General features: G+C 41.1%; 1 protein-coding gene across 2 annotated transcripts in view; it reads left to right on the top strand.

The window, feature by feature from the left end:
* uspl1 (ubiquitin specific peptidase like 1) overlaps positions 1–25,852 on the top strand; it is a 152,854-nt gene that overhangs the window by 99,642 nt on the left and 27,360 nt on the right. The window contains exons 3-5 of one of the 2 annotated variants that reach the window (XM_072262957.1): positions 17,523–17,958; positions 23,635–23,805; positions 24,285–24,413. In XM_072262957.1, the coding sequence (XP_072119058.1) occupies positions 23,680–23,805; positions 24,285–24,413 (255 nt within the window). In that variant the 5' untranslated portion in view covers positions 17,523–17,958; positions 23,635–23,679. Of the gene's footprint in view, positions 1–17,522; positions 17,959–22,368; positions 23,806–24,284; positions 24,414–25,852 lie in introns of those variants that run through there. The other variant, XM_072262958.1, reaches the window with a different exon arrangement.

Here is a 25,852-nt window from a genome sequence, read left to right as displayed (position 1 = left end):
GCCCCACCTTTTGAAGATGCCCTCCATGGTGGGTAGGGTTGTGCCCTTGATGAAGCTGGCTGAGTCTGTAACTCATGCACTGGGGGCTTCATACCAGCCTGTAATATAACCAGTCTGAATGCCCTTTACAAATATATTGAAGAGTCTTTGGAAACATACCAAATCTCCTCAAACTCCTAACAAAGTAGAGCCACCAGTATGCCTTGTTTGTGTTTGCATTAATGCATGAAGCCCAAGACATCTGAGATGTTGATGCCCAGAACCTCGAAGCTACTCACTGTTGGCTCCTCAATGAGGATTAGTGTGTGTTTTCTGACTTCCACTTCCTAAAGTCCACAATCAATCCCTTGGTCATCGACCTCTCCTGTAAGCCTGCTCATTGCCATCTTAAATTCTACCAACAACAGTAGGTAGAATTGTCAAATTTATAGACAGTGTTTGAGCTGAACTTAGCACCACAGTCATGAGTGTAGAGAAAGAGTAGTAGCTAAGCATGCATCATTGAAGTGTGTCTATGTTGGTCGTCAATGAGGAAGAGATGTTATCAACAATCATCACTGACTGTGGTCTTCCAATAAGAAAGTCGAGGATCCAGTTGCAGAGGGAGGTACAGAAGTCCAGGTTCTGAAGTTTGGTTAATAGTACTGAGGGAATGATGGTGTTGAATGTCAAGCAGTTGTATCCCTTGTGGCTAACTAAGTGCTTCAAAGCAGAGTGGAGAGCAAGTGAGATTGCATCCACTGTAGACTTGTTTTACTGGTAGGCAAAATGCAGTGAGTCCAGGTCCTTGCTCAAGCATGAACTAATTCTAGCCATATGTCGAAGCACTTGAGTACTGCCATGCAATCGCTAGTGAGGCAGATCACCTTGAATCTTCTTGGGCACCAGAATGATTGCTTCCCTTTTGAAGCAGGTGAAAATCTAAGACGGCAACCATGAGATGTAGAAGATGTCCTTCAACACTCCAACCGGTTGGTAGCCTCAGGTTTTTAGAATCCAACCAGGTACACAATTAGACCCTGCTGTCTTGCAAATGTTCAGCCTCATAAAGGATGTTTGGACATTGACCTCCAAGAAATCACAGCGTCACTGGATGATATGGGGATTTGCACAGGTGTAGTGTTATCCTCCCTTTTGAAGCATACAAAAAAGATATTGGGCTCACTGGGGAGTGAAACATCACTGCCCTTAATACTGTTAGGTTTCGCTTTATGGGAATTAATGGCATGCAAACCCTGTGTATTGTTCATCCAATCCTATCTATAGCTTCACTCAGACTTGCCTCTTCAATGGCTTTCATAGATCATAACTAGACTTGTAGGTTCTTGATTATCAGTCCTGAGCACAGCACATCTAGCCCTCAGCAAACTTCAATATCCTAGTTCATCCAGGGCTTCTGATTTGGAATATCTTCAAAAGTCATACACTCATCCACACAGGTCTCGATGAAGTCAGTGATGACCATGGCATATTCATTCAGATTACAACTCATGCAAAAGATAAAAGGCAGCTACTGGATGTTATGTATTTGAATTGTCAGTAAGTTTATGATAAAGTCCTACATTAGGGGCTTATGTGAAAAATTCAAGCACCTGTGATTGGAAGTGATGGACTGGCAGAGATTGAAACTTGTTTGACAAATAGGAAGTAGAGACTTAGAAAGGTATTTCTTCAGCTAATGACTATTACGGCTCTGAACTGAGCAGTGCTTGTGCCCTGGCTTTTCACAACATACAGCATATCAATAATTTGGATAGAAGAACTTAATTCAATATTCCTAATCACAAGCAAGAGAAAATCTGCAGACGCTGGAAATCCAAGCAACACACACACAAAATGTTGGAGGAACTCAGCAGGTCAGGCAGCATCTATGGAAAAGAATAAATAGTTGACATTTCAGGCTGAGACCCTTCATCAGGACTGGGGAAAAAAGATGAGAAGTCAACGTAAGAAGATGGGGAGAAGGGAGGAAGAAATAATAAGGTAGTAGGTGATAGGTAAAATCAGGAGATGGGGAGGGGTGAAGTAAAGAGCTGGGATGTCAATTGGTGAAAGAGATACAGGGCTGGAGAAGGGGGAATATGATAGGAGAAGACAGAAGGCCATGAAAGAAAGGGAAGGGGAGGAGCAGCAGAGACAGATGATGGGTAGGTAAGGAGATATGGTGAGAGAGGGAAATGAGAACGGGGAACGGTGAAGGGGCAGGGGTATTACTGGAAGTTCAAGAAATTGATGTTCATGCCATCAGGTTGAAGGCTACCCAGACAGAATATAAAGTGTTGCTCCTCCAACCTGAGTGTGGATTCATTGCGACAGTACAGAAGACCGTGGACTGACATGTCGGAATGAGGATGGGAAGTAGAATTAAAATGGGCGGCCACAGGGAGATGCCGCTTTTTCTGGCAGATGGACCATAGGTGCTCAGCAAAGATGCAGCAAGCAGCTGAGAAGGCAAATGTATGTTGGCCTTCAATACAAGAGGTTTTGAGTACAGAAGAAAGAATGCCATATAATTATACAGGACCTTTATAACATCACCAAGACATGGTCTCCACACCAAAGAAAGGATATACTTGCTATACAAGAGTGCAGTGAAGATTCATCAGCGTCTAGGGATGGCAGGTTTATATTTATAGATTTTAGAAGAATGAGAAGGGAGCTTACCAAGACATAAAAAAATTCTGAATGGGCTAGACAGGCTAATTGCAGGGGATTGCTTCCCCTCGCTGGGACCCAAGAGAAAAAGGTCACAGTCTCAGAGATTTACTACTGAGATGAAGAGAAAGATCTTCACTCAAAAGGTGCAAAACGTGTGGAATTCTGTACCAAAGAACATGATAGAGGCTAAGGCTGAATATTTCTAAGAAGAAAATAAATATATTTCCAGATACAAAACGTATCAAGGAGTATTGGGTTAGAAATACGGATTAGAATAGTGCAAGATGGCTCAGCAACCAATGTCAACGTCCTGCAGACAGTTCATCAAACTACTTCTTCTTCTTCTTCTTTTAAATATGCTTCTACTACTAATCTGTATGTGATTGGAGCCTATAATTTACATTTTGATAACATGTTTTTGGGCTGACTAAGTGATCTGTTGCTTTGGCTGTACCTGAGAGAATTCGACGTGGTTGGGAGTGAGATTGGGTATGGCGTGTGCAGCCTAATAACAGAACCCAAACCCATGATCGACTTCAACTCTCAACCAACTTGCTGATTAATGCCAAGCAAGATTGAAATCAAAACGAGGACAAGAGCAGAAGGTGAGCAGGTGTTCAGCACCCTCTGCCTGTGTTTGACCAGTCTCCCTTTCTCTCTCGCACGCTGCTGCTGGAAGAAGGTGCAGGAGTCTTGGGTCTTGGTCAAGATTTGATCGGCGCAGTTCATGGATTGGACTCAGTTTTAGGGGACTCTACAGTTTATATTATTTGTGTTCTGGTTTCTGATTACTCCTTTTTTAATTGCTATTTTGTGCGATTTTGATCGGAGTGGCCTGGTTCTGCAGCCTGTAGTGAATGAATGACACAGCACCAAAATGAACAGAACTAAACATTCCTAGACTATTCAAGGCTCTGTGGTTTGATGTTTAATATTCTGTGTGCTATTCACTGATTTTTGCTCTTCACCAACTTTTGCTATTCGCCAGCTTTTGGTATTCACCAGTTTTTGCTATTTGCGTGATTTGCTTTTTTTTTTAGGCGTTCCTTGTTTGGTGTTTTTTTGAATGAGTTCCATGGCATCCCTTTGCTATGTGGCTACCTGTGTCTGAGGGTTGTATACTGCATACATACTTTGATAATAAATGCACTTAGAATCTTTGAAATAAGGTATTGTGGTAGAAGATCAGGCATGGTCTTCATGAACAGCAGGGCACACTTGAAAGGCAGACTAACCTGCTCTTGCTGACATCAAATTACAATAACAGGCAGCACTGGGCATAGCAGCTACCATAACGCTTTACAGTGCCAGTGATCTAACGAGCACAAGAATAGCATGATCAGGCATATTAATGTGTGGCTGAGAGACTGGTGGAGGGGGCAGGGCTTTCGGTTCCTGGATCACTGGGGCCTCTTCTGGGGGAGATACGTGTACAAAAAGAACGGGTTACACCTGAACCCAAAGGGATGCAATATCCCAGCAGGCAGGTTTAATAGAGCTGTTAGGGAGGGTTTAAACTAATTTGGCAGGAGTATGGGAACTGGAGTGAGAGGACTGAGGAAGGGGGAAACAGAAATAAATCAAAGATAGCTGCAACAGAGATGATAGAAAGGACAGACAAGGAGATGAGGCATAATCACAGTCAGTGGGATGATTTGCAGGGCAATAGAGGCATGGTGCAGTTAAAGCAGAAAGCAACAAATACGGGACTGAAAGTGTTGTATTTGAATGCACGCAGCATAAGAAATAAAATGGATGATCTTGAAATTCAGGTACAGATTGGCAAGTATGACATTGTGGCAATCTCTGAAACTTGGCTAAAGGATGGCTGCCATTGGGAGCTGAATGTCCAAGGATAAACGGTGTACTGGAAAGATAGGTTAGTAGGCAGAGGGGGTGGTGTGGCCTTGTGTATAGAAATAATATTAAATCACTAGAAAGGGATGACATAGGATCAGAGGGTGTAGAGTCTCTATAGGCTGAGTTCAGAAATGGCAAGGGTAAAAGGACCCTAATGGCAGTTGTATACAGGCCTCCAAACAACAGCTGGGATGTGGATTACAATTTATGGCAGGAGATAGAAAAGGCGTGTCAGAAGGGCAATGTCGTGATAATGGTTGGGGATTTTAACATCAAAATGGATTGGGAAAAACAGGTCAGTACTGGACCTCAAGAGAGAGAATTTGTAGAAAGTCTAAGGGATGGCTTTTTATAACAGCTTTTTGTTGAGCCCACTAGGGGATTGGCTGTGCTGGATTGGGTGTTGTGCAATGATCCGGAAGTGATAAGAGAGTTTAAGGTTAAGGAACCCTTAGGGATTAGTGATCACAATATAATCAAGTTCACTTTGAAATTTAAGAAGGAGAAAATAAATTCCAATGTGTCTGTATTTCAGTGGAATAAAGGAAATTACAATGGCCTGAGAGGGGAACTGACCAAAGTTGACTGGAAAGAGACACTAGCAGGAAGGACAGCAGAGCAGCAATGGCTGGAGTTTCTGTGAAAAATGAGAGAAGTGCAAGACAGATATATTCCAAGTAAGAAGAAATGTTCAAATGGAAGAAAGACACTACAGTGGCTGACAAGTGAAGTCAGAGCCAGAGTAAAAACAAAAGAGAGGACATGCAAGGAAGCCAAAGCTAGTGGAAAGATAAGAGGATTGGGAAACTTTTAAAACCTTGCAGAAGGAAACTAAGAAGGTCATTAGGAAGGAAAAGATGAATTATGAATGGGAGCTGGTGACTAATATCAAAGAAGGTACTAAAAGCTTTTTTAAGCATATAAAGGGTAAAAGAGAGTTGAGGGTAGATATAGGACCACTAGAAAATGACACTGGAGATATTGTAATGAGAGATGCAGAGATGGAACTGAGTGCATATTTTGCATCAGTCTTCACAGTGGAAGACATCTGCAGTATATCGGACATTCAAGCGTGTCAGGGAAGTGAAGTACGTGCAATGAAAATTACCACTGAGAAGGTGCTCAGTAAGCTTAATGACCTGAGGGTGGATAAATCTCCTGGACCTGATGGAATGCACCCTCGGGTTCTGAAGGAAGTAGCTGGAGAGATTGCAGAGGCATTATCAATGATCTTTCAAGAATCGATAGATTCTGGCATTGTACCAGATGACTGGAAAATTGCAAATGTTACTCCGCTATTTAAGAAGGGTGGGAGGCAGTAGAAAAGAAACTATAGACCTGTTAGCCTGACATCAGTGGTTGAGAAGTTGTTGGAATTGATTGTTAGGGATGAGATTACAGCAGGGGTTCCCAACCCTTTTTGCATCACGGTCTGGTTTAATATTGACAATATTCTTGCGAACCAGCCGACCGGGGGGGGGGGGGGGGGGGGGAGGTTGCCAACGGAGAAGCGTAGCAGTCAAATACGTTGTGTTTACCCTGAGAAAGACTACTATGACCATGAACAACAGGAATTCTGCAGATGCTGGAAATTCAAGCAACACACATCAAAGTTGCCGGTGAACACAGCAGGCCAGGCAGCATCTGTAGGAAGAGGTGCAGTCGACGTTTCAGGCCGAGACCCTCCTTTTTCTCCCTCTGTCCCTCTGAATATACCTCTTGCCCCTCCTCTGGGTCCCCACCCCCCTTGTCTTTCTTCCCGGACCTCCTGTCCCATGATCCTCTCGTATCCCCTTTTGCCTATCACCTGTCCAGCTCTTGGCTCTATCCCTCCCCCTCCTGTCTTCTCCTATCATTTTGGATCTCCCCCTCCCCCTCCCAACTTTCAAATCCCTTACTCACTCTTCCTTCAGTTAGTCCTGACGAAGGGTCTCGGCCTGAAACGTCGACTGCACCTCTTCCTACAGATGCTGCCTGGCCTGCTGCGTTCACCAGCAACTTTGATATGACCATGAAGCCTTGCGCGGGCACCTATGTGCGCATGCGTGTACATGCCGATTTTTTTCTACAAATCGTTTTTGGCCATTCTGTTCAGTGAAACTACACTGTACATACATTATTTCTACTTTATATAGGCTGTGCATTTCTCACATCATTCCTGCTTTGTCTACATGTTAGTGTTATTTTAGGTTTTATGTAACACAGCGCATGAATATAGTGATAGGTCAATTATAGGTCACTTATAAGTCAATAGCATCATAACATTTTAAGTAACGTTCGGATATTAAACACACAGCACATATTTTCCTCATATGAATATATAAAATCATTGCAACACACCAATATCGCTGAATCAGTGGGAGCCCTGGGCTTGTTTTCCTGCAACAAGACGGTCCCATCGAGGGGTGATAGGAAACGGCGATACTCGAAGGGGGTTCCTTATGTCCAGTCTATTCCGCAATTTAGTTTTCGTTGCATTCATTGCAGAAAAGCCCGCTTCGCAGATATGTTGGAAATGGAAGCTACGTTTTCAGTGCTTTCGTGGCTATCTCAGGATATTTAGCCTTGACTTTGATCTGGAATGCCAGCAAAGATGTTATGTCAAACATACTTTTCAGCCCACCGTCAGTTGCAAGCTCGAGGACTTGATCTTCTTCCCATGCTGACATGGATGACGCGTGCGTTCAAGTTCAACAGTGGGCATGACAGGGAATGAGGAAAGGTGTGGCTGACTCATATTGCCAAATCATATCATTTCCTCGCAGCCCGGTAGCACATGCTTTGCGGCCCGGTGGTTGGGGACCGCTGGATTACAGACTATCTGGAGGCACATGACAAGATAGGCCAAAGCTAACATGGTTTCCTGAAAGGAAAATCCAGCCTGACTAATTTACTGCAATTTTTTGAGGAAATTACAAGCAGGGTAGACAAAGGAGATGCAGTAGATGTGGTGTACTTGGATTTTCAGAAGACCTTTGACAGGGTGCTGCACATGAGGCTGCTTAGCAAGATAAAAGCCCATGGAATTACAGGAGAGTTACTGGCATGGGTGTAGCATTGGCTGATCAGCAGAAAACAGAGAGTGGGAATAAAGGGATCCTGTTCTGGCTGGCTGCCAGTTACCAGTGGAGTTCCACAGGGTCGGTGTTGGGACTACTACTTTTTACGATGTATGTCAACAATTTAGACAATCGGATTAATGGATTTGTGGCTAAATTTGTCGATGATGCAAAGATAGGTGGAGGAGCAGGTAGTTTTGAGGAAACAGAGAGCCTGCAGTGAGACTTAGATAGTTGAGGGGAATGGGCAAAGAAGTGGCAAATGAAATAAAATGTTGGAAAGTGTATGGTCATACACTTTGGTGGAAGAAATATACAGGCTGACTATTATTTAGATGGGGAGAGAATTGAAAATGCAGAGATGCAAAGTGACTTGGGAGTCCTTGTGCAGGACACACCAAAGGTTAACCTCGAGGATGAATCGGTGGTGAAGAATGGAATATTGGCACTCATTTCAAGAGGGACTGTATAGAATATAAGAGCAGGGATGTGATGTTGAGGCTCTATAAGGCACTCGTGAGACTACACTTAGAGTATTGTGTGCAGTTTTGGGCTCCTTATACTGAAAGGATATACTGACATTGGAAAGGGTTCAGAGACGATTCATGAGAATGATTCCAGAAATGAAAGGGCTACCGTATGAGGAACGTCTGGCAGCTCTTGGGTTGTATTCCCTGGAGTTCAGGAGAATGAGGGGGGGATCTCATAGAAACATTCTGAATGTTAAAGGGCCTGAACAGATTAGACATGACAAAGTTATTTCCCATGGTAGGGGAGTCTAGGACAAGAGGGCACGACTTCAGGATTGAAGGACGTCTAATGAGAACAGAGATGCGGAAAATTACTTTAGTCAGGGGGTGGTAAATCTGTGGGATTTATTGCCAGGAGCGGCTGTGGAGGCCAAGTCACTGGGTGCATTTAAGGCAGAGATGGATAGGTTTTTGATTAGCCAGGGCATCAAAGGGTATGGGGAGAAGGCAAGGAGTGGGGATGACTGGAAGAATTGAATCAGCCGAAGACTGAATGGCGGAGCAGACTCGATGGGCCAAATGGCTTACTTCTGCTCCTATATCTGATGGTCTTATGATCGGGGTTCAATTCCTGCCACTGTCTGTAAGGAGTTTGTCCATTCTCCTTGTGACCATATGGGTTTCCTCTGGGTTCTCCAGTTTCCTCCCACATTCCAAAGACATACAAATTAGAATTAGTAAATTGTGGGCATGCTACGTTGGTGCAAAAGTATGGCAACACTTGCAGACTGTGTTAGTCCAAGGAATTGCTAGGGGCATTTCTCTGCATGTTTCGATGTACATGTGAGAAATAAAGCTATACTTTAAATCTTTATCTCTAGTGAAAAAAAGAAAACTTAAAGATATATTATGAATGTATCAATAATTAAAAAGTTAAAGTTAGTATCAATTAGGCACCAAATAGTGGAAATATTTGAAGGGCTATGGAGACAGGAAAAGGAAAAAGAAATATTTTGCCACAGACACATAATGGACAGAATGCTGTATATTTCTATGATTCTCTATAACAGAGTCAGCTGGGTACATGAACTGAGGATTGGCAAATAGCATTCAATTCAGATAAATGTGAGATTTTGGGAGATCAAATCAGGGTTGGTTTTATACAATGAATGGTCAGGCCCTGGAGTGTGTTATGGACCAGAGGGACCAAGGACTGTAAGTGCATAGTTCGCTGAAAGCAATGTCACGGCGGTGAAGCAGGCATTTCCCACATCTTGCCAGGCCTCCATCAGTTCAGGGCATTGAGGATAGAAGTTCGGAAGTTATCATGTAGAGATATAAGATGTTGGTAGACCACTTTAGAGTATTGTGTTCAGTTTTGGCCACCTTATTGTGGCAAAGATGTTATTAAACCAGAAAGAGTGCAGAAGAAATTTACCAGAAAGTTTCTGCACTTGGGGGCCTGAATTACAAGAGACCATAAAACTCCAAGACATAGGAGCAGAATTAGGTCATTCAGCCCATCAAATCTGCTCTTCCATTTGATCATAGCTAATTTATTTTCATTCTCAACCCCATTCTCCTATCTATTCTCCGTAACCTTTCTCGCCCTTACTAATCAGGAAAGTATCAATCTCTGCTTTAAATATACCCCATGACTTGTGGCAATGAATTCCATAGATTCACCACCTCTGGCTAAAGAAATTCCTCTTCATCTCTGTTCTAAAGGGACATTCTTTTATTCTGAAGCTGGATTTTCTGATCCTAGATTCTCCCACTATTGGTAACATCCTTTCCACGTTCACTACCTTGGCCTTCCAATAATCATTAGGTTTCAATGAGACCTCCCTACACTATCTATGCCTCTCGTAATTTTGAAATTGGCTCACATCTGGTACTTGGTACAAATGGAATTTGCCACTGATTAGCCCATGTATGAAATTTATCATGATCAGACTTATTGTGACCAAAGGCTGCTTCATTATCTCAAAACTTGCATTTGGCCAAGATTGTATAGACTAGGACTTTATTTCCTTGGATATAAGAGAATGAGGGGATAAGATTCTAAGGGGCATAGACAAGGTGAAAGTACAAAGTTTTTTCCCCAGGAAGGAAGTGCTATGAACAAGACATTGCTTTAAGATAACAGCCAAGACTTAAAAGGGACCTCAGGGACAGCTTCTTACACAAAGGGTAGTGCGTATTTCAAATGAGCTGCCAGAAATAGTGGTTGAGGCAGGCACATTCGCAACATCTTAAAGCCATCTAGATGAGTACATGGATAGCAGGGGCTTAGAGTGCAATCTGCCAAATGCAGGCAGATGGGGCTAGCTTGCTGGCATGGAGTTAAGCCAAAGTGACTGTTTCCATGCTGCATGACTGAGTCTCGTCACACAGTCATACAGCAGGAAACCAGGCTCTGGGGCTCACCGAGTCCGTACCAACCATCAACTATTCATTTACATCAATCCTGTACTCCTCTGTCTTTTTTTTAAATACTCTTTCATTCCCAAGAGCTTCCCTCAGATTCTACCACTCAGCTATCAGCGGCAGTTCACAATGACTACTAACCCATATTGTTAGGATGTGATGATAAACTGCAGCATCTGAGAAAAGCACACAGTGTGAATAAACAAACTCCACAGAGATATCAGAGGTCAGGCTTGAATTCTGGTCACTGCAGCTGTGAAGAGGCAGCTCTATCACCTATCAAAGTTGCTGGTGAACGCAGCAGGCCAGGCAGCATCTCTAGGAAGAGGTACAGTCGACGTTTCGGGCCAAGACCCTTCGTCAGGACTAACTGACGGAAGAGCTAGTAAGAGATTTGGAAGGGGGAGGGGGAGGGGGAGGGGGAGGGGGAGGGGGAGGGGGAGGGGGAGGGGGAGGGGGAGGGGGAGGGGGAGGGGGAGGGGGAGGGGGTGATCCAAATGATAGGAGAAGACAGAAGGGGGAGGGATGGAGCTGCCTGGTCTAGGTCTACCACCTATTCTACTTTTCTGAAAAGATGTAAACTAGCCTTGAAAAATCTGGAATATTCCAACCTGACCCCCCTTTGAAAATTGTTACTTGTTGACATTGCACTGATCATGATTTATATTACAGGGCACCTACCTCAGTAAGAGAAAGGTACCGATCTTCCTTACTACAATAAAGTTAATCAAGAGTCAATAAACAAGCAGGCAAACCTGTTTCAAATGGCTGATGTTTCTTGGGAAAAGAAAAATCAGCTTAGCTCTTCCATCATAAAATTGAACCATAAATTCACTACTGCAAAGCCTCTTCCCAGTTAGTCCTGACGAAGGGTCTCGGCCTGAAACGTCAACTGTACCTCTTCCTAGAGATGCTGCCTGGCCTGCTGCGTTCACATGGCTTTCTTATCGTCTCTAAACCTTGAAGTCGAAATAATTTACTCATGTAAATAGAAAGTTATGCATCAAAACTTCATATAGAGCAATCAAATTGCCCTAGTTTCTGAGTTTAAAAAAACATACATACCCAATTTTTCATGTGTAACTGAGGTGGGAATAAATCTTGTGACCAATATCATTTCCAATACATCAATTTCATTTTGAGAAGACCAAAACAGAGTAGGCAGTAGAAAACTGTTGCATGTAATGACCTTTTTCAGTGCCATAGGTGCTGATGTGCTGCCTGGTAGCAGAAATATTTGCTTACCTAGAGTAAAAAGAGTACATAAATGGTTTCACCAACTCGTACACAACACTGATTTGCTGCCATTTTACAAGTTAGCCACAAGAAATCATCTAATTTCATAAGTTAACCATATTTGAAAAGTTTAATGTTTACCAGCAGTAAGGGCACCTCTGCACAAAATAAAATCCTCAATGAATTGCAAAGTTGTTAACGATTAAATGCAAGTATACTAGTTAAGATGGTTTCAAGAAGGCTTTATATTAATGATTATGGACTGCAGGAGGCCTTTGAACAGAGATACAACTATTCCCCATCTCTAAGCTTATTTTCACATTAAACAACTTCATTTGCAATTCAACTCATTTCTTCCAAGTCAAATGTGTACCTATGGAAACCTGCACAGATCTAAGCTAGCCTGGTTCTATGTGGAATAATTGGAACGGTCCTTGTTTCGGTCCTTTATGTGCCCACTACCTCACACCTATTTCCAGAAGATTGATAAGTGCATTGGTAACACTTCCTGTTCTGGTACAGAATTTGTATCTTTCATTATCTTTGCTGCCAATTTTCACCATTCTCTCACTTTCACATTGTTCATCTCTGACTCTTTGCTTCACTTAATCAATTTCTTTTCCAGTTCAGGGGACAGGAGAGTGATCAATTCCCAATACAAGTGTACAGAGTGCCACAATTCTCTAGACTAACCTCCTCCAGTCTACTCTTGCAACTCTCCTGAATTTGCATATCAGCTTTGATGAACAATTTCCATACCAGTACTTCTGAAGTGGCTTCCTGTTTCCTTAATTTCTTCTTCACGAAATTGACATGGCAGTCTGTTTCTAGTATTTTTGCTTTCCTCACAACTGCTGTAAGGATGGGGTTCCAATTCTCATTATCTATCATCCTATCAGGCTTCACACTCAATAGATTTTTCTCTGTAATTTACATCATATTCAATGTGATGCCATCACCTTACACATCTTCCCCTGCACTCCCGTTACAGAATTCTAAAAGGACCATTCCTTTTACAACTACCGGTTTGTACCTCCACTTTCACAAACATTCACTCCCTGATATGGCACTTTCTAGGCAACAAAAGAAAATACATACAATGTCGTTTACTTCTTCTCTTCCTGGTATTATGAGAATGGAACACTCCTTTCAGATCAAGCAGTGGTTCACTTGTATTGCATTCAGTAATCACAGTACAGAACATAGAACAGTGCAGGCCCTTCCGCCGACAATGTGGTGCCAAACCAAATAAATTAGTAATCAAATGGCCATCTAATCCTTTATGCCTACACAATGTATATATTTCTCCATTTCATGTACCTATCTAAACATCTCTTAAAAGTCCTTAATATATTTGTGTCTATTGCCACCACAAGCAGTACATTCCAGGCATTCGCCAGGCAAGTGTAAAAATCTTGCCTCTCACATCTCTTTTAAAATGACCCCTCCTCACCTTAAATGCATCCCGTCTGGTATTAGACATTCCAATCCTGGGAAAAGATACTGTCTGTTTACTCTTATCTATACCTCTCACAAGTTTATAAAACCTCTGTCAGATCTCCCCTCAGTTTCCGCTGCGCCAAAGAAAACAACCCAAGTTTTTTCAACCTCTCGTTATAGCACATGGCCTCTAATCCCAGCAGCATCCTGGTAAAACCTCTTCTGCACCCTCTCCAAAGCCTCAATGTCTTTCCTATTATGGGGTGACAAAAACTATGCAATACTCCAAATGCAGCCTAACTAGAGTTTTATAAAGCTACAACATAACTTCTTGACTTTTGAACTCAATGCCTCAACTGATAATAACTCTTCTTAGGCTGCATTTGGAGCACTCCTAGCAACCTGCATAGCCACTTTCAGGAAGTTATTAACTTGGACCCCAAAACCCAATCAAGTTCTTTTTCAGTATTGTCAACTGTTGTAACATTGGAAATATGGAAGACAGTTTGAACACTATATCTTCCAAAAAGGATCACAAAAGTGAACAGATCTCCTGCTTTACTGATGCATTTCAAGGGAATATTGTGGCAAATTCCCAATACTTGATTAGTATTAGCTTGGTTGAATGGAAGTACTGTCATCTCATTCAAAAGCACATGGATTCAGAAACCAATCAAAGGACTTGATCACATAACACAAGCTGAATAATACAATTTTGAAAATGTTGCTTTTCTGTAGAGATGAACTTGCGCTTACCAATTCAAGTATCTACAAAAGATCCCATGGTACTAATCAAGAGAAGACAATAAAACCTGTAGTATCTTAACCAACAAAGATCAACTTTAAATTCATAGTTTATATTAAATTCACCTTCTTTAACAGTCCTTTAGGGTGGGGGATGACCTGGTTGCACTCCTTTTCAGTTCAGTAACTGATGAGGCCCATGTGGAATTCACATATTCTATGTGCCGTTTGATGGAAGAGTACACGGACAGCTTTATGCAGCGTAAGCCTTTCGCCATTTTTGATGGGCTTTCACTTGCTTGTTACAAACATCCTTAAGATTTTTAGTAACATCCTGGCAGCCACTTTTCCAATTTGATTAATCACCAGTCAGGGATTTGCACATATCAACGAGGATGCTTCACCACTTTCAATGAACATTTCAGATATCTTTAATATACATTAATAAAAACAACTGCTATAAACATTGAGAATTTATTTCAAAGTACATAAAAATGTTCCTTGTCATTCTCCTCAACAGTCTTTTTTTTAATCTGGCTCAAATGTTTGGATATTTATGCATGCCAAATATTTCTCCAACATACCAGCTAAAATTAACTTTAAGAATCTATCAGACAGCTGCTAAACAGCCCAGAAAAAAGATTAAGAATTCTAATAACATCTCCATCAAAATCTTTCATTTATAGTCATTTTCTATCATTGCAGAGGAATACAAAGGGAATAAATGATTCTGCAACAGCAGTTTCCATTTCCATACTGCCCATTTCAAACATCCCAGTCACTTTCTGACTAGGCCTGGCATTGTGAATGCTTAGTGTCAACCAATTCTGTAAACTACAAATAGAAATACTGGATAGGAACTGTAAATGCATTCATTCGTGTTTATCTTTAGTCACTTGTTGGGCAGAGCAAGTAGGATCTGCATTTGGAGAAACCTCCGACGCAGAGCATAGAAACATAGAAAACCTACAGCACAATACAGGCCCTTTGGCCCATGATACTGTGCTGAACATGTACTAACTTTAGAAATTACGAAGGGTTACCCACAGCTCTCTATTTTTCTAAGCTCCATGTACCCATCCAGGAGTCTCTTAAAAGACATTATATCCGCCTCCACCACTGTCGCCAGCAGCTCATTCCTCGCACTCACCAACCTCTTTGTAAAAAACTTGTCCCTGACATCTCCTCTGTATCTACTTCCAAACACTTTAAAACTGTGCCCTCTCATGCTAGCCATTTCAGTCCTGGGAAAAAGCCTCTGACTATCCACACGATCAATGCCTCTCATTATCTTGTACATCTCTATCAGGTCACCTCTCATCCTCCGTCGTTCCAAGGAGAAAAGGCCAAGTTCACTCAACCTATCCTGATAGGGCATGCTTCACAATCCAGGCAACATCCTTGTAAATCTCCTCCGCACCCTTTCTATAGCTTCCACATCCTTCCTGTAGTGAGGTGACCAGGACTGAACAGAGTACTCCAAGTGGAGTCTGACATGGTACAATATAGCTGTAACATTACTTCTCGGCTCTTAAACTCAATCCCACAGTTGATGAAGGCCAATGCACTGTATGCTTTCTTAACCACAGAGTCAACCTGTGCAGCAGCTTTGAGTGTCCTATGGACTCAGACCCCAAGATCCCTCTGAACTTCCACACTGCCAAGAGTCTTATCATTAATAATATATTCTGCCATCATACTTGACCTACCAAAATGAACCACCTCACACTTATCTGGGTTGAACTCCATCTGCCACTTCTCAGCCCAGTTTTGCATCCTATCAATGTCCCACTGTAACCTTTGACAGCCCTCCATACTATCCACAACACCCCTAACCTTTGTGCCATCAGCAAATTTACTAATCCATTCCTCCACTTCCTCATCCAGGTCATTTATAAAAATCACGAAGAGAAGGGGACCCAGTACAGATCCCTAAGGCACACCACTCACTGGTCACTGATCTCCATGCAGAACCATCTACAACCATTCTTTGTCTTCTGTGGGCAAGCCAATTCTAGATCCACAAAGTAAGGTCCCCTTGGATCCTATGCCTCCTTACTTTCTCAATAAGCCTTGCTGAAATCTATATACATACATCTACTGCTCTACCTTCATCAACGTGTTTAGTCACATCCTCAAAAAATTCAATCAGGCTTGTAAGGCACGACCTGCCTTTCACAACGCCAGGCTGACTATTCATAATCATATTATGCCTCTCCAAATGTTCACAATTCCTGCCTCACAGGATCTTCTCCATCAACTTACCAACCACTGAAAATGCTGAAGGAACTCAGCATCTATGAAAATGAATAAACAATCAACGCTTCAGCCGAGACTCTTCCTCAGGACTAGAAAGGAAGGGGGAAGGAAAAGGAGGACTAGCTTGAAGGCGATAGGTTAAGCTAGGTGGGTCGGAAAAGTAAAGAGCTGGAGAAGAAGGAATCTGATAGGAGATTGGACCATGGGAGATAGGAAAGGAGGAGGTGCAGCAGAGGGAGGTGATAGGCAAGTGAGAAGAGGTAAGAGGCCAGAGTGTGGAATAGATGAAGAGTGAAGGGAGAAAGGAAAAAATTACTGGAAGGAGAAATTGATGTTCATGCCATCAAGTGGGAGGCGATGTAAATGGAATATGACGAGTTGCTCCTCCACTCTGAGGCCGACATGCTGGAATGGGAATGGGGAGAGGAATTAATTGGTTGGCCACCAGGAAATGCCACTTTCGGCAGGTGAAGTGGAGGTGCTCAACAAAGCGGTCCCCCAATTTACCTCGGGTCTCACCAGTGTAGAGGAGGTGGCACCAGGAGCACCGGAGATAATAGATATCACCAAAAGATTCACAGGTGAAGCGTTGCATCACCTGGAAGGACTATTTGAGACCCAGAATGGGGGTGAGGGAGGTGAATGGGCTTGTTGGGATATGTGCCAGTTGGGAGATTACTGGGGAAGGACAAAAGCACAAGGGTATTGTAGAGGGAGCAACCCCTGTGGAAAGCGGAGTGAGGGGAGGTAAGGATGTGTTGGGTGATAGGATCCTGTTGAAGATGGCGGAAGTTACAGAGAATGATGTTTTGGACATGAGGCTCATGCAGTGGTATGTAAGGACAAGAGCAAGTCTGTCCCTATTAAGATGGTGTGAGCGTGGATGTCCTGGAAATGGAGATGCGGGTGAGGGCAACATCAATGGTGGAGCAAGGGAAGGCCATTTTTTGACGGAGGACATCTCTCGTATTCTGGAAAGGGAAGCCTCATCCTAGGAACAGATGTCACGCAAACAAAGGAACAGAGGAAAGGAAAAAGCATGTTTACATAGTGGAACGAGGCATAGTACAGGTAGCTGCAGAAATCAGTAGGATTTTAAAAGTTGTCAGTAGAGTTTGTCTCCAGAGAAGAAGACAGAAAGATTAAGAAAAGGGAGAGATGTGTCAAAAATTAATTAAGTGAATTTAAGGGCAGGGTGAAAGTTGGAGGCAAATTGATGGAAATAATTAGCTCAGCATGGGTGCATGAAGCAGGACCAATGCAGTCGTCAATGTCACTTGAAATTTAAAAGTTACCTAGATTATGTAATTGAAAATTTAAAAAACTAGAAGTTTTAACGTAATTTCTATTAATGTTTTCTTCTCAGTGGTTGCAGTGTGGCTGCTCAATGTCGTCCAACGGCCTGATACAATATCCCAGATGAAAATGAGGCTCCAGCGATTCTCAAAATTTCCACTAGTTCGCGAATGTTTCCCAGAAACACGTAGAGGGAGCTGAAAACTTTCCTAACCCGCTCCTCGTTGTTTTTTTTTGAGTGGACGACGGCCGTAAACATCTCCCACATCAACAGGCAGACGAAACTTAAACCCGACCACGTGCTACCGCCAGACCGGATGTGGAAATCAGTCACCGGACGTTCGGCAGTGAAGTCGCTGGGCGAGAGTCGACTCTGCGGGCAGTCGTTTCGAGAGGCGGCGGGGTGACCGGCGGAGGAAGCACCGACACAAACGAGGGTTGGAGTAACTGGAGAAGTAAGCCCATAGCCGTGGGGCGGGCTGAAACCAAGAAAGGCGGTGGAACAGGTAAGAGTCGCTTTCACGTGGACCATCCATGTGTTTTAGGGTCGAGTTGTGGATCCCCCCTGTACCGACGCGGGGTTTGTGGAGATTCCAAAGTCTGGAGATATTGGAATCGGGAGCGGAAAAAAAATCAGTTTTTCTTTTGTTTGTGAAAACAAAACATCCTCTATCAATTTAATTGGTCGAGCAGTAACTGTGGGTAAAGTCCTGATGTAGTCCCTCGACCTGAACAGTCGACATTTCCTCTCCTTTCTCTTCCCCCGCCCCCCATAGATACTGCTCTACCTCCTTAGTTCCTTCCAGCGTGTATTTCTTCCGTTTATATTGCTAATTGGCTAGATGGGCTGCAAAGGGTGTGTGAGCCTACATTCATACAGGGCTGGGACTGCAAAATCTGCCATCCAGCTTTGGTAGGATAGGCTCTCCTAATTCATTTGGAGCTAATAACGAGTCTCTGCCGTTTTGGATCGTTATCCTTTCTGGGGAAACCGCACTGCCACAAATCTTAATCAGCTCTCACTCCTAACCTGTGCCTGGTTGAGTGGTTGTATTTAGTTTGGGGCTCTGCTTGGAGGTATGTAATGGTTGTTAACTGTTTAATCACATTCTTTCGCATCAAAGTTCAAGCACTTGAGTAGTTGAGATTCTTCAAGTGACTATGCTTTTCCTTTTCAAAATAAACAGAAAATCTTGGTTCATGTATTATGCATGTATTCTGATGTGGCTGAAATTTGTAATTAATTCATTCTTATGGACTTGGGAGTACCAGCATCCCCTCCTGCACTCTTCTGTGATTGATATGTCTTATTTTGATCCAATGAACTTAGACGGAAAGATTTGGGAGCTAAAGATTGTTTGATACACCACACACTAGACTGAAATGAGCTTTGGTGACTTCGTGTATCTGTTTTAATTCCACTGCTATTGGTAAACTCTATACAGTTATCGCAAATGATGCGTTCTTGGATACTCGTTAAAAAGAAGCTGTGTGATTTTAATTCAGTCAGGGGATTTACTTCACTCTCTCCTTCATTCTTACTGGATTCTTCCTTGTACTTTAGTGATCTCACATTTAGTATTTAACAGCAATATTAAGTCAAACTTCACATTATATCCAATTGCTAATATACATAAGAATTCTTAATCCTTAACATACTAGTTTACCCTGCAGATATTCTTGTTGAAATACAGTAGATTCCAGTTAATTGGGGCACATCAGGACCAGTACATATTGGCCCAATAAAGCAGCTGCCCCAATTAGTTGAAGTTTCATGGAAATAGTTGAAAAGGCATATAAAAAAAGACAAACTGGGTAACAAATTATGCATTTAGATGAATTACAGAACAATTAAGAACACTACCAATGCTACTACACTACTATGAAACTATTAGTTCCTAATATTTATCAATAGGAATTCATCCAGTGTACGCTGCTGTGTTCTTTTGACTGTAACTGAACAAAATCAGTGCAGACTCCTAGTGCAAATACAGATTGCAAATCATAAACATGAGAAATGCTGCAGATGCTGGAAGTCTGAAGCAGCACACACAAAATGCTGGAGGAAATCAGCAGATCAGGCAGCATCTATGAAAAATCAACGTTTTGGGCTGTGACCCTTCATCAGGATTGGAAAGGAAGGGGAAAGTTGCCAGAATAAATGATTCCAGTTAATATCAGAAAATGTATAACCTGAAATTCTTGTGCTTTGCAGACATCCACAAAAACAGAAGAGGGCCCCAAAGAATGAGTGATAGTAAAAATGTTTGAATCTCAACCCCCCACACACAAGCAGCAGCAAAGCATCAACCCTCTCCCTCCCCCACTTAATTCAGCAAAAAGCATCTGCACTTTCTGCCCACCAAGCAAGCCATAAAAAGGTGGGGGAAGAAGAAGGAGGATAGGTAGAAGGCGATAGGTGAAGCCAGATGGGTAAGAAAAATAAAGGTGCTGGAGAGGAAGGAGAGTGGACCATAGGAGAAAGGGGAAGAGGAGGGGATCCTGGGGGAGGTGATAGGCAGGTGAGAAGAGGTAAAGAGGCCAGAGTACAGTAGTATACTTCTGATGATTGTATCCTCCAAATCTTTATTTTCATTGTAATATTCAAGATGATTGTTGATACCTTAATTCTTTGTAGATCATAAGTAGTGAAGTAATTTTATTGCCACTCCTGGATGTTTCTTGAATGTTTGAAACTGCAATAAGCAAAACAGTTCTGAATTGTCTTACTGCTAATTTCTTGCCAACTATCAGTGACAAAAATCATTGCTTTTTGAACACAAAGCACACAACTGACATTATTTAAAAACCGTTCGCTCTGAGCATGGTGTAGTGTCTAAGGGGCACACAAGTACGTGCAGTTGACGCTAGTTAGAAATGTTGTCTCTTGTTCCACTAAGTGGCGTGGAGTTTGAAATAAATAAAGGGAGTCTCAGCTGTTTTCTGGATTTTTGTGCTTTAAGAATTGTTGCAAATAAGCAGCTGCCCCAATTAACCAGAATCCACTATTTGCCATTTAAGGTGCTTTCCATTTTACCATGTAAAAGTAACAAAATTAGCTGCAGGAGTTCTACTGCTATTTAATATTTACATGTATATAAAAGAAAGTGGTGAACAAAGTGAAGCCTGATCGTGGTATCAAATTTTAATGAGTCTTTTTTTTCAATCATTGTTAAAAACAAGTGCTCTAGCATCTGGAGATGCATTTGGATATAAAAAAATAGCAAAATGTCACATTAAACATTTTCATTTAGTTCTAGCTATAGTTAAATTTCACATGGCTCCCTCAACTTAGTCATTTATATTTAGAAATACACTGGCTTTTGGATTTTGCTATGTTGTTATTTCTATTGAGTCTAAAGATACCAACACTATGTAGGACAATTGTTTTTTTCAATTGGATGAAATTGCTCATTTTTTTTCATTTGGCTTCTTCCTTTAGAAATTAAAGCGGGCCAAATTAGTGATTAATCATAACAAGTATATAGGGACAAATGTTCTGTCAACCATGTGAACTAACTTTTTTTTGTTGGTGCATAGGAATAGGTCAACATTAATGTGGAACGGGTTAAATAAAAGGAAATATTTTAGATAACCTGTATTTAGAAACATTTCAATTTTGTGTTAACTTTGTATTTGTACTGCATGAGTACTACATATTGGACAAACCCTGCATGTCTTTAGTAGTTTCAAAATCACTGGCTACATGCAGTTGAGGAAGGCTTCCAATGTGTAAGTCTTTATTAAAAAATGGCTCAGCAGCTTTTCTGTTAGCCCGTTAGAAATAAATTGCAAATAAAGATAATAAAATAACACAATACTGGATACAATTTTCAGGAGTAGGTTATTTATGATAAGACATTTCAGCAAATCAGTGGGGAACAAATATCAAAAGGTAGAGGTTGGGGAATGGCAAATCATGCAATATAATTTTTAGTTGTCTTGGCATTTCCACATAAGCTTTTTTGTTTTCTCAAAGTGCATCCAATATGATTTAAAACATTGAATTGATTTTGGTTTTAACTTGATCTCTGGTCTAACTGTGGGAGCACTATTTATTACTCTGACTGCGGATGAATGAAATTAGGATGCAGATGACAGATTATTGCATTTATTAAGGTGAGTGCTTTTAATCAGTTTTGATGTTAATTTCAATTGTTTAAGTACCTTAGTGTAAAACACCCAATGTTGAAAATGTTAGAAATTTTTTTCTAGATTTCTTCTTGAACCAAACCCTACATTAAAGTAGGAAATAAAGACTTGGTTCATAAGTTTTAGTTTTGTTCTATTTTTTAATGTGCTCTTCTGAATTAACAAAAGGTGATATGATTGGTTTGACATTCTCCAGCTCCATAAAAGAAAAGCAATTTAGTGGTTTTTTAAAACCGTTATTTTATGTGAAATATATAGGGGATGTGCCACACCTTCCATATGTTCCAGCATCTCAAATTTCAGTCTGCATTGAATAAAGTGGCAAAATTTTTGTAAAATCATGTCATTGATTATACAGAATTTTGGAGGAAATCCTTTTTTCTCTATTTCTGCCATTTAATATTTTGCAACATATTACACATGGATATATTTCTGTATTTCAGTGAACTCTAAATTCAACCTTAGCACAGTGTATCCTAGCAATGGTGGCTAATACACCTGTTTTTTTTGGCTCTAAACGAACCAAGATCCTTGATCCCATGTCCAGTTTTTTATCTTTTCAGTCTGAAACAACTGTCCCAGTTGCTTTTTTTTTAACGGGAGGATCAACAATGCAAAAGTAGTTCTTCCGTCACACACAAAATGCTGGGAGAACTCAGCAGGTGAAGCAGCATATATAGAAAATAGTACAGTTGACGTCTTGGACCAAAATCCTTCGGCAGGACTGACTGCCAAAGGGTTTCGGCCCAAAACATCAACTGAACTCTTTTCCATAGATGCTGCCTGGCCTAAGTTCCACCAGTATTTTGTGTGTGTTGCTCGGATTTCCAGCATCTGCAGATTTTCCCCTTACTATTTCTGTCCTCTGGATCATTTGGTTGAGGTTTTAGATTTTAATTTCTAGTTAGTGGTCTAATCAACATAGGTCTAATTTTTCCTCTGTTATAATTTCTGTTTGGTTTCCTTTTAAATCCCTTTGAGTTCCTAGCTTTGCCAGCTGACATTGGTAAGTGTGGTATTTGGAGAGATCATTATGCATTACCATGCAGACCCAGCAACTGTTTATGAAGGCTAACATTACTAAACTTATTGCATGGAAAGAATAATGTACTCTAAGCACTTGAGGTTCTGCATGGTAGGGCTTCAGTAAGGGCTTTGATAAGGTTATGTCTGGTAGGCTTCTGTGGAAAATTGGGATCTAGGAAGAGCTGGTTAATTAGATGCTCTTTGCTTGATGGTAGGAAGCTGAGGGTGATAGTGAGGTTGTTTATTGGTCTGGAGGCTAATGGCTCTCTTGAAATGGGTCATCATGGGCTCATTACTATTCATCTATTTCAATAATTTGCTAATTGTACAAGGCACAGTTAGTAACTGCTACTGTTGGCAGTGAAGATAGTTATCAGGATTTACAGTACGATCTTGGCCAGTTGGGTAGGTGGGCTAAAGAATAGTAAATAAAGTTTAAATCAGATATGTTTGAGGAATTAAATGTTGGGAAGGTAGAAGCTTCCTCCTATGCATTGTAAAGTTGCATGCAATATTTTAGAAAATATTGCTGAATTTTGTTCATAACTTGGGTGCTTCCTTCAACCAAAAAAAGTAATAATCACCAGAGAATTGTAATAGCTCATTTGATACATGAGTTTTGACATTAGTAAGCAGTGCATGTGTTCTTTATTTAAATGCAAGTCCTTTGTGTGAGTTTAGTGAATGTTATCTAATGTTATTAGTTCAAGTAAATTGTCTTCAGGTTGGACCATTTTATTAAACTGTAACCACAATACCAAAGATGGCACTCAGATCAATTTCAAATTAAAACTGAGGTGCTGATCTGCTGGTTTTGATGTGGAATTTTTACTCAAAATATTGTAAACTAAATTACCACTTCAAATTTATACTTGTTATGTATATTTTCAATTTTGTAGCTGCTTGCATTTTAAAAATTCCAAAGTTTGCTGGCTGCTTTTATTGCAAGAAATGTTAGGTTTTGAGTAGTCTCTAATGATATCTTCATTCTTTTATTTTAACAGCTTTATCTAAGAAGTTCCTGATATGTGCTTCAAATCACCAGTGAGATGGTAAAGGTTAGCCTGTGGCCCAGCATGATGGATAAACAGAAGACCAAGACTTATTTGCCATTAAGTGGTGCAGGCACTGATATAAATATGTCTTCCATCCACACAGTGGGGTATTTGGGAAAAGTCAGTAAAACTGTTTATTCCTCTCTAAACTGCGCAAAGTTCTAAATTTTATTACATTCCAAATTATTTTAATCTATTATTTCTGGAAAAAATCAAGAATTATGGAACATTCTAAACTCATAATGACACGGAAATCTTGCACAAAGTGCTATGGCGAAAGATTTTTCTGAGATGAAAACATGATAAAAGTGGTAATCCTCAGTAATTATTGAATTTTTTTTTAAGAACAACCAAGATCTGCTTTCAAATGAGAACCAGAGTATGAAAGTAAACTTGGTATAAGCATTTTTTCACTTCTGTACAACAAAATATAAATGTAAATTTCATGTTGGTTACCAAGGATGGAGATATCATATTAGAGGAATTTAAGTTTGTATCTTGTAAGGAACTGGTGTAAAACTTTGATCCTTTTTCACAAAAACCATAATTGTAAACAAAGTCTACTCTTCTTTTGATGTCATTTTTTCGTTTGTGTGCAGTTTTCTCATAGTACTTCACCTGACCTGCAAGAATATTGTCCAGTTTGTGCAGCAAACGGGAAAAGCCAGGCACTACGGACATATTGTATAAGCTTTGAAGAATCCATTCTTCTTTGTGAAAATCCACAGGTACTGAATATTATTGAACTAACTTTTTCTTGGGAGAGTAGACTTGAACTGGAATATTCTCCATATCAAGCTGCTACGATCCTATTAGCCACATCAAAAATTGGTCTAGTTGTTTGTACTGTTAGTCAGTACTAGAAACTGCATTAACACTGCGATGGTGAACAGAACTTTTCAGTGGTGCCTATGTTGATGTACAGATGGAAAAATAAATGTAATTATTTTCCATATATAAATAGTCATAGAGCACTACAGCACAGAAACAGGCCCTTTAATCTATCCAGTTCATGCCAAACTTTTATTCTGCATAGTCCCATCAACCTGTACCCGGACCATAACCCTCTATACCCTTCTCATCCATGTACTCATCTGTACTTCTCTGAAGTGTTGAAATCAAATTGGCATCCGCTACTTCTGCTGGCAGTTTGTTCCACACTCTCACCTTCTTAAACAGTTCACCTTTCACCCTTAATGACCTACAGTTCTTGTCTCACTGAACCTCAATGGAAAAAGACTGCTTCATTTACCATATCTATGCTTTTTAATTTGGTATACCTCTGTCAAATCTCCTCTGATTCTTCTATGCTCCAGCAGATTATCCTAACCTATAAACTATATAACCTATAAAGTCTTTCCCCATAACTTGGGTCCTCAAGTTCTGGCAACATCCTTCTAAACTTTCTCTGTACTCTTTCAATCTTATTGATCTCTTTCCTGAGGATGGATGACTAGAACTGCACACAATACTCCAGATTTGGCCTCACCAATATACTGTGCAACTTCAGGATAACATCCCAACTCCTATACTCACTACTTTGCTTTATGAAGGCCAATGTGCCAGAAGCTCTCTTTACAACTCTTGTCTACCTAAGCCAATACTTCCGAGGAATTATGAATGTGTAGTCCCAGATCGTCTGTTCCACTGCACTCCTCAGTGCCCAACCATTCACTAAAAGTCCTACCTTGGTTTCTTCTCCTTCCAAAGTGCAACGCCTCACACTTATCTACATTAGATTCTATCTGTCATTTTTTGTCCCATTTTTCCAGTTAGTCCAGGTCCCTCTGCAAGCTTTGCCTTCCTCGCTGTCCACTGTGCCCCTAATCTTGCTGTCATCCACAAATTTGCTGATCCAGTTTACCACATTGTCATTCAGATTGTTGATGTAAATGAAAAAGAACAGACCTGGATTCCTGGTTCCTAGTGGATCCCTGCAGCATATCACTAGACACAGGCCTCCAGTCAGAGAGGCAGCCATTTTTTACCACATGAAAACAATGTCAAATCCAATTTCCCAGCTCATCCTGAATGCAAAGAGACTGAGCCTTCTTGACCACCTTCCCATTTGTGACCTCGTCAGAGGCCTTGCTATAGTCTATGTGGACTACGCCCACTACCTTCCCTTCATCTTTCCTGATAACCTCCTCGGAAAAGAAATTGGTTG

The sequence above is a fragment of the Mobula birostris genome, chromosome 7 (assembly GCF_030028105.1).
Source record: "Mobula birostris isolate sMobBir1 chromosome 7, sMobBir1.hap1, whole genome shotgun sequence".
Taxonomy (NCBI): Eukaryota; Metazoa; Chordata; class Chondrichthyes; order Myliobatiformes; family Myliobatidae; genus Mobula; species Mobula birostris.
Note: the sequence above shows the minus strand (reverse complement) of the source record. Positions and strands in the feature narration are given on the sequence as shown.